Source organism: Gobio gobio (genome assembly GCF_949357685.1).
Source record: "Gobio gobio genome assembly, chromosome: 5".
Lineage (NCBI taxonomy): Eukaryota > Metazoa > Chordata > Actinopteri > Cypriniformes > Gobionidae > Gobio > Gobio gobio.
In genome coordinates, this window is record NC_137101.1 from 21,474,598 (window position 1) to 21,492,961 (window position 18,364).

Here is an 18,364-nt window from a genome sequence, read left to right on the forward strand (position 1 = left end):
ACAACAAATACACATTTTATTCCCTTCTTTGTTTTCTTCAGTCAGCTGCTCTTTCATGATTTATATAATGCATGTATTTCCACTTGAAGACTCATATAAAAACTCATTGATCCTATGTCTGATACATTACATAAGCATGGACACCAAGCCTCACTGGCAACAAATATGCATTTCTTTGTCATATTTTATGGAAATCTATTAAGTTGTTTGAAATAAACATTTATTTTCCCATTCATGCACATATACAATTAGCTTGTCAGGAAAAAACATGTTTAGATGGCTAGATTTGATTTGCCTACTATGCTGTAAAAGTATGTACTCTTTTTGTAAAGAAAAAGTGGTCCCACTTTATATTAAATGTCTTTTACTGCGATGTATTAATCATTTGAATGTGTACTTATTGTGTTCATACAGTACATGTTTTTACATTTAACTTATATTTAAAAAAAATACCTGGGTGTAATTACAGTTGTAATTATTAATTTCTGTAATTACATCAGTTGAACCTTCTCTTACACCTTAGCCCACCATTAAACCCATACCACCCCTAACCTTACCCGTATCCCACCTCAATAGAGGAACAAGTGTTTTGCATTACAATATTAACACAATAAGCAAATTGTACTTATTTTTTGATGTAAGTAGTAGTTAGGGACACCTAATATAAAGTGTCACAGAAAAAGCAGGCAAGCTTTGGGACATACCTGCACTACCACATCATAACTGTGTTCTGTTGCATATTTACGTGCTTTCTGTCATTGTAAACTGGCCTGAAAGTCATCCTGTAACAGTTAACATCTTCATATACACATTTCACATTTTATTGAATTAAATTTACACAGCTCAATTGGAGAGAAAACAAGTAGCATGTTGTTCTGCAAGTCAGGTCGTCTCACCATTTGTCTCATATCTACCATGCTTAAATATTGTTTTATTCGTGTTTGTAGTTCTGAACCAAATCCTCACCTAAAGTGCAATGGTTTGTGAGCAATATTAGTCATTAGACTGTGCACGGATTTCTACCTGGAATTGTGGACCATCCATTTTGTATACTATGATTTAAGACACACTTATTCTAATCTCACATTCTATTTAAGAAAAGGAGAGATTACAAAAAAATGTATGTGCATTTATTCAAATTTTTATTTAATATGATATCTTATTTGTGTCTTTTTGTTAACTATTATATTGACTTTCTGACAAAAAAGCTGTACTTTCAGGGTGTTATATGCATATTTTTCCATAGTTAATGCATTAGCTAACACACACACTTACAGTGAGCAATATATGTTTAAAACTTTTATTAATCTTTGTTACTGTTAGTAAAACAAAATCGAATTAATCATTGTTTGTTCATGTTAGTTCACAGTGCATTAACAAATGTTGACTAAAAGCATATATGTAAACGTTGAAATGACCATCGACTAAGATTAATAAATGCTGAAGAAGTAGTGTTTGTTAGTTAATGTTCACTAATAACTTATGTTAACAAATAAAACCTTATTGTTGTCACATCTGTTCTGTGTCTTGCACTTGGGACTTTTATATTGAAGTTTATTTGTGCCTAGGTTCTGTGTTCTTTTCTATGTCCTGTTCCTGTGGAGTTTTGTAGTTCTTTGTAGTTGTTCATGTCGATAAATCTTCCCAGGTGTTTTCCATTCCCCTTGTTATCTTGTTAACCTTGTTCCTCTTGTGTGTGTACACTGTAAGCCTATACAGGTTGATTGAACCTAAAAAAATTATGGAAACTCGTTGCCCTAAAAAAGTTAATTTTGTCTTGTTGAAAAAACAAAACATTTCCAGTTTAATGTACTTAAGATTTCAACAGCATTTAATTAAAAACTTTTAGTTAATTGAACTAACAAACTAACTTAAATTTTAGGTCACCATGATGCAGATGAGTGTTCGTTTTAGTTGGGCTTTTGCCGCAATGCATGCTGGGACCCATGGGGGAGTTTTGATTGGTGGTACCCAGCATGCACTGCAGCATGAAGCTTTTCATTGTCACCATTGTTGAGATTCATACGCAGATTCTTGATGTCTGCATGTGTATAAGTAATGCCGTAGATTTAAACCTTTTGAGCACTACATGGTTTTAAAATCTTGAATATTATTCAATTACCATAACAGTGCTGGATCTCGTGCTATAGAATAACATTACGTAAACACAAAATTGATAACACATTACCTCTATAACCAGAACATTTTAGTGTGAATGAGATTAGTGATTCAGCCTCTACATGATGATGTCATCATCATCAATAAGTCAAAGTCACCTGATCACATTTTCTCTTTGGCTTGTCTTGGCATAACTAAAGTGTTTTTTTAAACACACAGTTAAAGCAGCCAAAGAAAAAAAAAAACTAATGTTAAAGAGCCAAGGGCCAACTAAAACAAACACTCATCACCATCATGGTAAGACAGAAATAATGTCAGTCTGGTTAGTAATGTGTGAAGCTGGTAATGCTGTTGGTGGAGTTGTTTAATCCTCCTCTGCTGAGATCATCAGAAATGTAATGTCTTCTTTTATCTTCAGTTGATTTATTTAGTTATTTCAAAATGAAAACCTTAAACAAAATTAATTGTTTAAATAAAGTCAACAGCATCGTAAAATATTTTTTTGAGTGTAAACACAGCCTAAACTTACATTTTGTTTTACTGGCTAACTGTTATACATCTAATTTATTAGGGATTAATAATGTATTAGCTGTTTGAGACCAAAATGTAAAGTTACAAGGCCTATACTGCAGCAAACGTTGATAAAACTGCGTGCAGCTGCAGCCTGACTTCAGTTCAAAGAGCCAATCAGCATCTTTCTTGTATTGCGTTGTATTGACAACCGACTAAAATAGGCTTCTTTAAGTACATTTAATTTAAACAATTAAATAGAATGAAAAAAATCATGCAAATCGTACAACAAACGAAAAACATTTAGTCATTGAACAAATCTGTTGAAGTTTATGTTTATTGTACCTAAATAATTTGAATTAAAACAATTTCAGGGATAACAGTGTATATATACCCCAGTGCTTCAGTTGTTCTCTGTCGGTCGTTGTTTGTTGTCATGCAGGTGTTCCCTGTTCCCTGTTCCCTGTTCCCTGTTCCCTGTTCCCTGTTCCCTGTTCCCTGTTCCCCATGGTTTCTTTAGTGGGTTTTTTCATCAGTGTTACTTTGTTCATGGTTTTTGATTGTTTTTTTTTTAATAAAATTTCCCCTGCATTTGGATCTGACTTCTCTGCCTGTCTTCTATTTTTTCGTAGTTCCGTGACAATTGTAAAGTGTCACCTATGTTTTTATTAAGTAAGTCTGTAATTTGTGGGGTTTTTTTGTATAAGAATAAACAGTTTTTATACTTTTCTTCTGTTTTTTTTTTATAGTCTTCTGCAGTGCTTTTTGCAATGGTTCAGGCCTTTGCTTTCTGTTATTAAAGATGATAACCATAAATAAATGCTTTTAAGAAGTCAAAATTATTTTTCAAAATCCATATATGGAGAAATGTCACAGCACAGTATTGCATTTTCTCATCTGAGCAACATATTTTAAATGCATCTAAAATCAAAATGCTGAAAGAATGCTACTTTGTTGCAAACCATCCATGTTCAGTCAGCGACGTGTGTGAATTCTGTCAGAAAATCACCGGTACAGAGCAGTGATGTAGCAGATCTCAGGGGTAAGTTGTAAGTTGTATTGCAACAAGTGGAGACCGTATTAAATCCAATCAGAAGTGAGCATCTCTATGTCCTACTGACTCCAAACCTGCTCCAAACAGCAGAGAACTGAAAATTTCTCTTAGATCATCGAATTCACCAATGCACTTTTTTCACCACTTCACCAATTTTAAAAGGCTGCTGCTGATGAGTTAATACGGCAATGCAGATTCTTTAAATACCATTTCCCTTTTCTGCATAAAGATGTGATTACACTTTATCAGATGCTTTTGGTTCAAAGAAAAAATGAAGCTCCTCTTAGTATGAATACTGAGCAGGAAACTGATGGAACGTGTCACATTTATTTTTTAATACTGAAAATGACAGCAACTGAATAGGCATATGTGTTGAAGTTCAAAACCTGTATAATAATTTTACTGAATTATTTATATGATCTTCCACTTTGTACAAGGTTGGTGATTATTTACTAATATTGCTGTATGTGAATAGAATGTATGTTGATGCCGATACAGGAAGTTGTTCTGTCAGTCAGTATATTTATGTTCAGTATACAGCGCAGTTTACCACAGTCTCAAATCATCGGCTGACGCCACAATACAGAACTTGGTGTCCTTCTGCATTTAGGAAAAAATACAAAAAAAATTCGCATCTCTGGCAAGTCTTGAACTCTTCTTATTCTCCTTTATATGTTTCTTCAGAAGTGTTCAGTTTATTGAGCTGCTGGACACTTACAGTGAGTTCATAAATATCTGTTCAGTATAATTACGAAAATGATCAGTTTATGATCAGATTATATTTATGATTTATATGAGTTTATTTTTGTTGTGTTTGTGCAGATTTATTAGTGTGTGTTTCTTCACAGGACTGAGCGTCTGTTAATGAAGAAATGAATAAGGCAGAGAAAATCATTCTTTTCTCTTTTCTGTTACAAGGTGTGGTTTCCTTTCTCTTCTGCACATCTAGTTTTTAAACAACAAAAGTGTGACGTGAATGAGAGCGTGAATTCAAGTGCTAAACTATTATTCTGATACTATGGTGCTTCAGATAGTTTACTTACAAACACTTAAGAACATTTATCTAATGTTGAAAATCAATTCTTTTCTCAATAAAAATAATATTATTACTATTTAGATTAAATTGAATAGTTGAATATTTTATTTCACTGTTGCTGCTGTTCTGCTTATGTTTACCCTTTTTAATAATAATCGTAATACAAATGAATGTTTTGTAATGGGTGAAAAAAATTATTTTGTTTGTAGCATTTTGTATAAAAACAGAAATGTGTTGGTTTGTCTGAATGCTTCAGTGTTTGTTTCTGCTTGTGTCTGAATGCTTTTCATCATGTGTGTGTTGTAGGTGTTTGCTGTAGAGATTTCAGCATCAGTCTGCCAGAGAAGATTAAAGCTCTCAGTGGATCCTGCGTGAACATAAAGTGCAGATTTGAGATTAAGGAAGATGACAAATACCTCACTGAGAGTGCAAGAGGATGTTGGCTCAAAAATGGGACTAGTTTAGAAAAAAATGTAGTGTTTAACTCCAGCTCTCCCAAAAATAATGACTTAAAAGGGGAAATAACTGGAAAACTACATGAGAAGAACTGCACCACTATCTTTTATGATGTTAGTTCAAATCACAATGGTAAATATTACTTCAGGATTGAAGGTAGTGGTGGTCTGAAATACACCTATACAGGAAACATATCCACTATAAATGTCATTGGTGAGTGATTTGAGCCTTTTATTGATAAATTAATGTGATAAATGAATATTTTAAATGTATTTGTCATGCCATCATTGTCACTTAATCTTGTACTTATGTGTCTTTCAGAGTCTCCCCCCAAACCCACAGTGAAGCTGTATGAGGATGAAGAGGAGGTGTTGGAGGATAAACAGGAAGTGTTGGAGGGGAGCTCTGTGAGTCTGCGCTGCTCTGCTGAGTCTCTCTGCTCCTCTCCTCCACCAACTCTCACATGGAGCTCCACTCCCAGAATCCCCCTCAGTGAGAGCAGCAGACAACAGGAGCTCATCTCTGATCTGAACTTCACTGCTACTCACCGTCACCACAGAGTCACTTTCACCTGCACTATAACCTACCAGCTACAGGACAAGAACAAAACAGCACAGGACAACATCACATTACATGTTCAGTGTAGGATGTTTTTTGTGGCAACTGTTCTTTTCTCTTCTAAAAGACGCCCATAAATCATCACTTCATTCGCTCTTTCTATTTTTCAGATGCCCCTAAAATCTCCTCCAGTTGTAACGGATCTGATATAACTGTGTGTTTCTGTGAGGTTGATGGGAATCCCTTTCCTGAACTGGAGTGGCATCTGTCTGGACGTCCTGTCACTAACTCTTCAAACACGTTCATCAGTGAAGAGCGATTGAACAGCACAGGCTTGAGGAGCTCCATCACTCTTCATCAGTCACTCATACACACATTCACTCTGGAGTGTGTCGGCAACAACACTCATGGCAATGCAAGTCAGCTGCTTCAAATGCCTCCCCCTGTTGACCGTGAGTTTCAGTTCTGTGATTCATCCCATAGAACACAAATTTCATCCCATCCATTCTCCATATTGCTTATCCTGATGATTAGTAAATGAAAAAAAAAGCCTTAACAGTATCAGTCATTAATGCTAAGGCCAATCTCTCACTTTTGATATCGTTCCCATGCTCCCGCCATTATTGTTATTTAGTTGTTTAAAGATAACGATAAGACTCGCTAGCCCTTGTTTAATTGAATCAGTGATCAGTGTTTTTTCCAAACACTCCTTTATTCTTCTTTAGGTGTGAATCTTTCCTCTGTGATGATGGAGTTGCTGTTGCAGCTGTAGCTGTGCTGGTCATTATGTTCTGTGCCATTACATGCATCTGTGTACGGTAGGTGAACGACACATATTAAGAACCATAGCAGAACAACAATAATAAATGGCTTAGATAGAAGATAATGATCACAGAACAGACTCAATGTATGATAATGAGCTGATGGATTTTGCTGTATATTAACTCAGATGCTTTTACATACGGTGCAGATGAAAGTGATTTATTCAGTAATGTGGAGGAAAATACTTAAAGGTCCCATGGCATGGCATTTTTCTATTATTTTATAGTGTTTCCTGAGGTGTACTTATATTGTCAGTATGATTTTTACATCATAAAATGTCATAATTTAGAAATAAAAGGCATTTTGTCTATACTGCTGTTTGCCCTGTGGCTGAAGGCCCTGTTACAAGAGGCGTGTCTGCTGTGAGACTTCAGTAAAAACGCCCACTGTTGTGATTGGCTGACATCTTTGCATTTGAAATTAGCGGAGGGGGCGTGGTTTAACGAGGCATACGACGCACGAGCTGCTGCCAGAGAGACGGATGGACCTGACTTCACTTCTCATCAGTTCTCTCAGCATGTCTCAGTTCAGGGTGAACTGTTGTAGATACTAGCATATACTTCAGGTTATTAGTTTATTTCTAGTCGGAGGGGCTGTCACTCATGTCAGAAAGTTAGTAACTTTAGTAAATTATGGATCAGCGCTGACTCGAGACGTGAACCGTTGAGAACGATTCAGTCCGATTTGGTGAACTGGTTCGGTTCACTAAAAAGAACCGATTCAAAAGAATGATTCGTTCGCGAACCGGACATCACGGAGACGGAGCGATTGCTAACAAAGTTATTTATAGTAACTACTGAGTTATGAGAGCGCTGTCTGTCAGCGCGAGTTTATTGTGTTTGTATCTGAGAGTTCTGAATAAACACGAGTCCCAGTCACGCCGAGTCCGTCTTCATCATTATTACCAACTTTGTAACACATGCAATGTACCATTACAGCGAGATGAACGAGTTAGTAAGTTTGATTAAAGCATTATTTCTACATATGTTCCAATCATATGAAAAGCGTCAGTGACGCGCATTGAGTAACTTACACAGCGCAAACAAAGACACAACAGCTGTAATCGAATGTAATCCAGTTTATTGTGGGGAAAGCTGGCTAGCCTAGCCGGATACCCTCACGCTTACCCCCCTTCTGCTTAATCTCACGCCGCGTTTGGTGCCTCCGCTGTGGGCCAGATGCAGTACTGGGGGTCGGGGATGTTGAAGGCCGAGCTTCGGCGTGCGTGAGGTTTATCTCTAAAGATGTGGCTCTGCCAAAATGTTGAGCAGAAACTCCCGACTGTATGCACATTTAAGAACAGATAGATGCGACGAGGACGTACAAAAACACTGACTCACAAGATAGAAAACACGAAAACACCGTTCTGTCGGGAGAGAGAGAAGCCGCAGTGTGTGCACGAATAATAAATAATTAGCTACACATAAGAAATCACTGATCACAGATCAGAAGGAACTGAAAAAAGATTTCTGTTTTCATTTGTACATCCTAAACACTGAGAAACTGCCAGCGTTCACTCGTTCACAAGCAATGGTGATCTCTCGAGCGCTTGCATGGGCGTGCCAGATTCTCTGGGCGGGGGGAAAGGGAGGTAACCGTTCCTGCTTGGACGTCAAACCAGGAGACTTCAGGATTGGCTCGTATGGCCTGTCATTTTCTCAAAGGCAGAGAAAGACAGCCAGAACTCGGTTTTACACCGATCAACATTTCTATCCACTTGGGGACAATATTCAGGCTAGGGGAACTCATATTAATGTTGAAATACCTCATAAAATGAAAATTTCATGCCATGGGACCTTTAAATATAACTTAATTCCAAGAACAGTAGCAAGACTAGCAACTATTGAAAATAATAATAACAAAAAAATATACCAAAGGTTTACATAATGACTGCAAAAATTTCAGGTGACTATCAAGTAATAAGTAATAACATGTTTCCTTACATTTGGTATAGATGTGAGGTTATACATGTTAATATAATACCTTTACTCTTTTTTTAAGTAAAAGGTTTTTTTTGCAGTTTAGAAATTACAAACTTGTTAATCACAGAAGTGATGTATTCAAATCATGGTATGTATGAGTTCCATTTTTACATAATGTATGTTCAAACAAATGAATAGATCCAAGCAAAAAAATATCAAACCAAGATGCATTTGTATACAAAAAATCAAAACATCAAAAGCAAAACATTTCACAACAATTAATTTAGCATTTCAATTATTAAAAATAGATATAGAATTCAAGATAAACACAAAACGTATTTTGACACTACACTAATGTGAGTTGATGGTTCACACATCCACTAAAAACTACTCAACACCAGTTAAGCCAAAATAATAAATACAGAGGTTAGTTCTGAGAAAAGCTCTTACATCATTTGGTTGCAGATGCCACTCGCTTTGTCATTTTATATCTACATTGTAATTGACATTTAGGTATTTTTTAAGTTTGACTAAGTGGGGTAACTACACAACACTGTAAAAAAAAAAAAGTTGCAGCATGAAATTAAGTACAATCAACTTGGATGTTTAAGTAATTTCAACTTAAGTCACGTTAAACTGACTTAAAAATGAGTCGTATATAATATAAATTATATACATTTTTTGAAAATTGCTTAACTTATTTTGATGAGTTAAAACAATGTAAAAAACATATGTTGTCATAACTTATTGATCATATATTTTTTTACAGTGAAGTTGATTCACTTGCCAGTCACATTTGACTTTTGATTTTGCTCCCTGTAAAGCTAGCATCTAACTGATATTAAACATGAACACTTTTGAAAAATTTGAAACCGCCCCTCATGCAAACTAGAATTACACCACTAGACCATCATGGATGGCTCACAGTCTATGAGAGAGTCCTGTCACAGGTGCCCAATCAAAGAAAAAAAAAAGGTCCATTAGTAACCTAATATCCTTTCTTTCCAGATTGTCCACCAAGCAGAAGGTGAGTATTCTTTGTTATAAGGCCTAGGTATAGTAAGTCATGATATAGGATCATGATAATGATGATGATGGCGTTTGAAAGTGTTTTTGTTTTCAGGCTCAGAATGAGGCCGCAGACACATATGCTTCTCTTCAGCTCTCAGCTCCACCCTCTGAATATGAGACTTTGAACATTAAGAGAGGTGACACACAATAAACAACAAATACACATTTTATTCCCTTCTTTGTTTTCTTCAGTCAGTTGTTCTTTCATGATTTAACACATGGATCCTATGTCTGATACATTACAAAAGCATGAAGACCAATTTTGACAAGATTTTTGTCATATTTTATGGAAATCTATTTAGTTGTTTGAAATAAACATTTATTTTCCCATTCATGCACATATGCAATTAGCTTGTCAGGAAAAAAATGTTTAGATGGCTAGATTTGATTTGCCTATACTATATGCTGTAAAAGTATGTACTCTTAAGAAAAAGTGGTCCCACTTTATATTAAATGTCTTTTACTGCGATGTATTAATCATTTGAATGCATACTTATTGTGTTCATACAGTACATGTTTTTACATTGAACTTACATTTAAAAAAATACCTGGATATAATTACAGTTGTAATTATTAATTTCTGTAAATCAGTTGAACCTTCTCTTACACCTTAGCCCACCCTTAAACCCATACCACCAGACCTACCCCTAACCTTACCCGTATCCCACCTCAATAGAGCAACAAGTGTTTTGCATTACAATATTAATACAATAAGCAAATTGTACTTATTTTTTGATGTAAGTAGTATTTAGGGACACCTAATATAAAGTGTCACAGAAAAAGCAGGCAAGCTTTGGGACATACCTGCACTACCACATCATAACTGTGTTCTGTTGCATAGTTACGTGCTTTCTGTCATTGTAAACTGGCCTGTCAATCATCCTGTAACAGTTAACATCTTCATATACACATTCCACATTATATTGAATTAAATTTACACAGCTCAATTGGAGAGAAAACAAGTAGCATGTTGTTCTGAAAGTCAGGGCGTTTCACCATCTGTTTCATATCTACCATGCTTAAATATCTTTTTATTTGTGTTTGTAGTTCTGAATCAAATCCTCACCTAAATGGTTTGTGGGCAATATTAGTCATTAGACTGTGCACAGATTTCTACCTGGAATACTCTAAAAAAAAAAGGTTCTATATGGCACCAAAAATGGTTCTTGGCTCGTAATTATAGGGGAACCTTTTTAAGTGCTATATATATAGCACCAATTTTGGTGCTTCAGTGGTTCTTCAGCAGTTCTTCAGAGGTTCTTCACCGGTTCTTTGACTAAGGTGCTATACCTCTAACTAAGGTGCTATATAGCACCGCTACCATATACAGAACATGTTCAGATATGGTGCTATATAGCACCAAAAGTGGTTCCTCTATGATTACGACAAAGAACCATTTTTGGTGCCATATAGAACCTTTTTTTTTTAGAGTGAATAGTGGACCATCCATTTGGTATACCATGATTTCAGACACACTTCTTCTAATCTCACATACTATTTAAGAAAAGGAGAGATTACAAAAAATGTAAATGTGCATGTATTCAAATTTTTATTTAATATAATATCTAATTTGTGTCTTTTTGTGAGTATATTGACTTTCTGACAAAAAAGCTGTACTTTCAGGGTTTTATATGCATATTTTCCATAGTTAATGCATGAGCTAACACACACTAACAGTGAGCAATATATGTTTAAAACTTATATTAATCTTTGTTACTGTTAGTAAAAAAAAAAATCGAATTAATCATTGTTTGTTCATGTTAGTTCACAGTGCATTAACAAATGTTGACTAAAAACATATATGTAAACGTTGAAATGACCATCGACTAAGATTAATAAATGTTGAAGAAGTAGTGATGTTTGTAAGTTAATGTTCACTAATAACTTATGTTAACAAATAAAACCTTATTGTTGTCACATCTGTTCTGTGTCTTGCACTTGGGACTTTTATATTGAAGTTTATTTGTGCCTAGGTTCTGTGTTCTTTTCTATGTCCTGTTCCTGTGGAGTTTTGTAGTTCTTTGTAGTTTTTCATGTCGATAAATCTTCCCAGGTGTTCCCTTTCAGTCGGTCACGTTCGACGTACGTCGGAACTGACCGACGAATTGGGATCTGATCTCAGAGACCAATCTACTTCGAGTGTATTAAAAACGAGCCAATGGAGATTGGCATGCGATCCACGCATTCCACGCACCGCCCCGCAGCGCGGGTATAAATAAGGAAGTGGAATGCTTGATCATTGCTTTCTACTTCGGAGCCGAACAGTGAATGTTTCCTGTTTCTACGAAGAGTGTTTTTGACGAGTCTCGTGAGAGGATCTGCTTCCAGTGCGGGTGTGACAGCGCGTCAGCGAGTGCCGCTTCAGACGGAGATCAGCTGTTGGTTCGCTGGGCGTTTCCTATTTCTGAGTGCACACACAGGCTTGCACCTTTGTACTGTGTGGTGCCGCGGTCATCTCCCTGAGTGCTTCAGCACGTTAAAAGAGCAGTTTCCTTTCTAAAAGAGCAACACGGTTTGACCCTGCGTCTTTTTCAAGATGTCATTCAAACCGTGTGTTTCTGGATGCGGTCGATATCTGTCCCCAGCTGACGGTCACGTTCGTTGTCTCACGTGTTTGGGCGTTCAGCACGCTGAGGCTGCGTTCGTGAATGACTCATGTTCCCATTGCGGGAACATGACCATCGCAGTTTTACGGTCCAGACTCCATTACCTCGAAAGAGGCGGAGCACCATTGCGCATCCCCCGATCTAGTGGTCCTCCCGCTGCAAAGCAGAGGGCTGCTACTTTGGCTGATGGCCTTGGTGGGGACCTGAGGGTTACTGTGAGGGCTTCCCCGACGGGTCAAACGGCTCCTCGGGCCCCTCCCCCCTCCGCTGCGCCGGTGGAGCTTCCAGAAGAGCGCGCTGGCCTCCCCCGGGAGGTCCCAGGCGTTTCTTTTGGGGCTCCGGCTGAGGACATGCTGTCGATTGCAGCATCGGGGGACGAGCTAATGGGCTCTGAGGATGAAGATTCGGCTGCGCTGCCCCCTTCGGGTGTGACAGCGTTGCCCGAGTCCGACCCAGAGCTTACGGCTATGCTTTCCCGGGCCGCCGCGAGTGTCGGGCTCGAGTGGAACCCTCCACCGTGTCCCGAACCCTCGCGGTTGGACGATTGGTTTCTCGGGACGGCCCGTGCTGGTTCTCAGCGCCCCGCCCCGGTTCCTTTCTTCCCGGAAGTGCATCAGGAGATCACGAAATCGTGGGTAGCGCCTTACAACGCTCGCTCACGGTCGACTGACTCCTCCGTCCTCACTACTCTCGATGGTGGTGCGGCTAAGGGCTACGTGGGAATCCCCTCAGTCGAGCGGTCTGTGGCGATGCAACTGTGTCCCAAGACCGCTGCGGACTGGCGGGGTGCCCCGCGTCTCCCCTCCCGGGCGTGTAAGTTCTCGTCCGGTCTCACGGGCAGGGCTTACACCGCCTGCGGGGAAGCCGCATCATCTCTGCATGCTATGGCGCTCCTGCAGGTCCACCAGGCCAAGGCGCTAAAGCAATTGCACGAGGGTAGTTCCGACCAGGGTGTTATGCAGGAACTGCGTGCGGCGACTGACCTCGCTCTCCGGGCGACGAAAGTCACTGCACGCTCCCTGGGTCGGGCGATGTCCACACTAGTGGTCCAGGAACGCCACCTGTGGCTGAACCTGGCAGACATGCGTGATTCCGACAAGGTCCGGTTTCTCAACGCCCCTGTCTGTCAGGCCGGCCTCTTCGGCGACGCCATCGAGAGCTTCGCCCAGCAGTTCTCGGTGGCCCAGAAGCAGACGGAGGCCATCAAAAACATCCTGCCCCGACGACCCGCTGCTGCCTCCACCCAGTCGTCGTCGGCAGCACCTCCGCCTGCTCGTCGCCGAGGGCGTCCCCCTGCGTCCGCCTCCGCCCCTGCGAAACCCAAGCAGCAGCCTCCACCGGGAAAGCAGGGTGCCGGACGTAAGGGAGGCGCCCAACCCGCTCAGGGCTCCGCTAAACCAGCCGGCAAGCGCAAGGGGAAGCGGCCCTGAGACGGGCAGCCCAGGGAAGACGGGAGCTGCTCTGAGGGAGATGATGTCCGCATCTTTCTCCCACCCCCCGGAGGAGGACCGGGGGGCCCCGACTGGTGTTACATCTCTGCCGCTGGCTCTCCGGAGTCCAGCGGCACCCACATTCTCAATAAAAGAGCAGTTTCTATTTTCCCTGGGCCCCAAGAGGGCCAGGTTGGCAGTGCGCGACGCCCCCGGGCCTTGCCACTCCTTTCCTCCCCTCTCCCCCTCGCCAGGGGGCAGCAGTGTGGGCACCGAGAACGCCCCCGGGCCTTCTCACCCACACTCTGCCCCGCCCTGGAATATTCGGACAACACTCCGGGCCGCCTCCGGGCCTCCCGAGTCGGGTCCGTCCATTCCACTTCGCTGCCCCACCCCGGGTACGTCTGTGGTGCCGTTGGTCCCGCTTGTACGGTCTCTGGGGGCTTGGCTTCAGCTCCCCAGGCCGTCTCGCTGGCTCATCCGTACCATCAGACTCGGCTACGCGATTCAGTTCGCTCGCCGGCCTCCCAAGTACAAGGGCATCCTCTTCACCTCAGTGCGGAGCAGCGATGCCCAGGTCTTGCGGTCAGAGATCGATGTCCTGCTGGCGAAGGACGCGATCGAGCCGGTTCCTCCAGCCGATATGAAGGCGGGGTTCTACAGCCCCTACTTCATTGTACCCAAGAAAGGGGGTGGGTTACGGCCAATCTTGGACCTGCGTATCCTGAATCGGGCCCTGCACAAGCTCCCGTTCCGGATGCTAACGCAGAAACGCATTTTCGAATGCATCCGTCCCCAAGATTGGTTTGCAGCGATCGACCTGAAGGACGCGTACTTTCATGTCTCTATCCTTCCTCGACACAGACCGTTCCTACGTTTTGCGTTCGAGGGGAAGGCATATCAGTACAAAGTCTTGCCCTTCGGGCTGTCCCTGTCGCCTCGCGTCTTCACGAAAGTCGCAGAGGCAGCCATTGTTCCGCTCAGAGAACGCGGCGTTCGCGTCCTCAACTATCTCGACGACTGGCTTATACTCGCCCAGTCTCGGGAGCAGTTGTGCGAACACAGGGACATGGTGCTCAGTCACCTCAGCCTGTTGGGCCTTCGGGTCAACCGAGAGAAGAGCAAACTCTGTCCCGCACAGAGGATCTCTTATCTCGGTATGGAGCTGGATTCGGTCAGCCAGACTGCGCGCCTCACGGAAGAGCGGGTCCGGTCAGTGTTGAACTGCTTGAATTCGTTCAAGAACAGGACGGCGGTCCCACTGAAATTTTTTCAGAGGCTCCTGGGGCATATGGCATCTGCAGCCGCGGTAACGCCGCTCGGATTGCTTCATATGAGACCGCTTCAACACTGGCTCCATGGCCGAGTCCCGAGGTGGGCGTGGCAGAGCGGCCAGTACCGGGTCCCAGTGACTCCTTACTGCCGCCAAACTTTCAGCCCATGGTCCGACGCTTCGTTTCTCCGGGCCGGGGTGCCCTTAGAACAAGTGTCCAGGCATGCTGTGCTCTTCACGGATGCCTCCTCCACGGGCTGGGGGGCCACGTACAACGGGCATGCAGTTTCAGGTCTGTGGACGGGACCTCAATTGCATTGGCATATCAATTGCCTCGAGTTGTTAGCGGTACACTTGGCACTGCGCCGCCTCAAGGGGCCGCTACGTGGCAAGCATGTACTGGTCCGTACGGACAACATTGCGGCCGTTGCGTACATCAACCGTCAGGGTGGTCTACGCTCCCGTTGCATGTTCCAACTCGCCCGCCACCTCCTCCTTTGGAGTCAGAAGCATCTGAGGTCGCTTCGTGCCATTCACATCCCAGGTGCGCTGAACCAGACAGCCGACGAGCTCTCTCGCCAGTCGACACCTCCGGGGGAGTGGCGACTCCATCCCCAGGCGGTCCAGCTGATATGGGACCTCTTCGGAGCCGCACAGGTAGACCTGTTTGCCTCTCCGGACTCGACCCATTGCCAGTGGTACTATTCCCTGTCCGGGGGCACCCTCGGCACGGATGCACTGGCGCACAGCTGGCCCCGGGACCTGCGCAAATATGCGTTTCCCCCAGTGAGCCTTCTTGCACAGACCCTGTGCAAGGTCAGGGAGGACGAGGAGCAGGTCTTGTTAGTTGCGCCCTACTGGCCCAACCGGACCTGGTTCCCAGAACTAACTCTCCTCGCGACAGCCCCTCCTTGGCCGATCCCCCTGAGGAGGGACCTTCTTTCTCAGGGACGGGGCACTCTATGGCACCCGCGTCCAGACCTCTGGAAACTCCATGTCTGGTCCCTGGACGGGACGCGGAGGTTCTAGGTGGTCTACCACAGGCAGTGGTAGACACCATCTCTTCTGCTAGAGCCCCCTCTACGAGGCGCCTCTACGCTTTGAAGTGGAACCTGTTCGTTGAATGGTGCTCTTCCCACCGGGAAGACCCCCGAAGGTGTTCGATTAGTGTCGTGCTTTCTTTCCTGCAAGATGGGCTGGAGCGAAGGCTGTCTCCCTCCACCCTCAAAGTGTACGTCGCAGCAATAGCGGCGTATCACGACGCAGTCGAAGGTAAGTCCGTAGGAAAGCACGACTTAATCGTCAGGTTCCTCAGAGGTGCGAGGAGGCTAAATCCTCCTCGTCCAAACTCGTTACCCTCTTGGGACTTAGCTCTAGTGCTCAGAGCACTTCAGAGCCCTCCCTTTGAGCCTTTGCAGTCTGTGGAGCTTAAAATCCTGTCAATGAAGACAGTGCTTCTGACGGCATTGGCCTCCATCAAGAGGGTAGGGGACCTGCATGCACTTTCGGTCAACGAATCGTGCCTAGAATTCGGGCCGGCCAACTCTCACGTTGTCCTGAGACCCCGGCCTGGATACGTGCCCAAGGTTCCTACCACTCCCTTCCGGGACCAGGTAGTGAACCTGCAAGCGCTGCCTTCGGAGGAGGCAGACCCAGCCCAGGCTTTGTTATGTCCCGTCCGCGCTCTCCGCGCTTACGTCGACCGGACTCAAAGCTTTCGGACCTCAGAGCAACTCTTCGTCTGTTACGGAGGCCAGCAGAAGGGAAAGGCTGTCTCCAAGCAGAGGTTGGCCCACTGGATAGTGGATGCTATCGTCTTGGCTTACCAGTCCCAAGACGTGCCTTGCCCGTTCGGGTTGCGAGCTCATTCAACAAGGAGTGTTGCTTCTTCCTGGGCGCTGGCTCAAGGCGCCTCGCTGACAGATATATGTAGAGCTGCGGGCTGGGCGACACCTAACACGTTCGCTAGATTCTATAGCCTCCGTGTAGAGCCGGTATCTTCCCGCATCCTCGCCCCCAGTGGCCAGTAGCGCTAAGTGCCCGTTCTAAGTGTCGGCTTGCAACGCCACTCCCGCCCTTTGGGCCGGATACGTGCGTCTATTTTTCTCCAGTTGTGTTCCCCGGAAACGGCTAACCCTGTCGAGCTCCTCCGTCACCCCTGCGGTGCCAGACGTTGCGGCCGTCTGACGCCAGGCCTGCACCCGTATGCTTGTGAAACGTGTGTGTAGGCTGGGTTCCATATGTAGCGGTCCCCTCACGGCTACCCCATATGTGTATTCTTCCACGGTACCAGCTACCCTACTCGGCTAGCCCCGTGTCTTTCCCTTGACAGAGCCCGCTCTGTCGTCTCTGGGCGTGTTCTTTCCCCCCTGGGACCAGGCTGGAACCACCCCAGAGACTGCCATATGTTGCACTACCCTGCCAGGTTAGTCCTTATGTGTATTCTGCCACCTAGCCTTCTACTGAAGGACGTGGCTCCGCAGCGTACCATCTCCCGAGACGGGCACGCTTTCCCAGCGTTATCCAATAGTCACACTGAGTGGGTCTTGCAGAAACAGCAGTGACTGACCTCCCTGCTTGGAGCCCTGACTTCCGTACCATCTAAGACGGTCCAGTGCGCTCAAGCAGGACGCTGGAAGGGCCAGCGCCCTGGCGTTTTGGTAGGGATCCCAATTCGTCGGTCAGTTCCGACGTACGTCGAACGTGACCGACTGAAAGGGAACGTCTCGGTTACGTATGTAACCCTCGTTCCCTGAAGGAGGGAACGGAGACGTACGTCCCGTCGCCAGGTGCTGTGCTTCCGCTAGGGGGCCGAGTCACTAGTTCGGCTCCTCAGCAGAAAAAAGCAATGATCAAGCATTCCACTTCCTTATTTATACCCGCGCTGCGGGGCGGTGCGTGGAATGCGTGGATCGCATGCCAATCTCCATTGGCTCGTTTTTAATACACTCGAAGTAGATTGGTCTCTGAGATCAGATCCCAATTCGTCGGTCAGTTCCGACGTACGTCTCCGTTCCCTCCTTCAGGGAACGAGGGTTACATACGTAACCGAGACGTTTTCCATTCCCCTTGTTATCTTGTTAACCTTGTTCCCCTTGTGTGTGTATATATACCCCAGTGCTTCAGTTGTTCTCTGTCAGTCGTTGTTTGTTGTCATGCAGGTGTTCCCTGTTCCCTGTTCCCTGTTCCCTGTTCCCTGTTCCCTGTTCCCTGTTCCCTGTTCCCTGTTCCCTGTTCCCTGTTCCCTGTTCCCTGTTCCCTGTTCCCTGTTCCCTGTTCCCTGTTCCCCATGGTTTCTTTAGTGGGTTTTTTCATCAGTGTTACTTTGTTCCTGGTTTTTGATTGTTTTTTTTATTAAATTTCCCCTGCATTTGGATCTGACTTCTCTGCCTGTCTTCTATTTTTTCGTAGTTCCGTGACAATTGTAAAGTGTCACCTATGTTTTTATTAAGTAAGTCTGTAATTTGTGGGGGTTTTTTGTATAAGAATAAACTGTTTTTATACTTTT

General features: G+C 43.8%; 1 protein-coding gene across 1 annotated transcript; it reads left to right on the forward strand.

Annotated features, from left to right (window-relative positions):
- Nucleotides 1-4,554: 4,554 nt before the first annotated feature.
- LOC307126255 (sialic acid-binding Ig-like lectin 14) lies at nt 4,555-9,698 on the forward strand (the record flags this gene model as incomplete). The annotated part of the gene is made up of 7 exons (XM_079816717.1): nt 4,555-4,600; nt 5,025-5,387; nt 5,496-5,816; nt 5,903-6,194; nt 6,458-6,550; nt 9,485-9,503; nt 9,600-9,698. 7 exons carry the CDS (start codon nt 4,555-4,557, stop codon nt 9,696-9,698), a joined length of 1,233 nt encoding a protein of 410 aa, XP_079672843.1.
- Between the last annotated feature and the right edge of the window lie 8,666 nt (nt 9,699-18,364).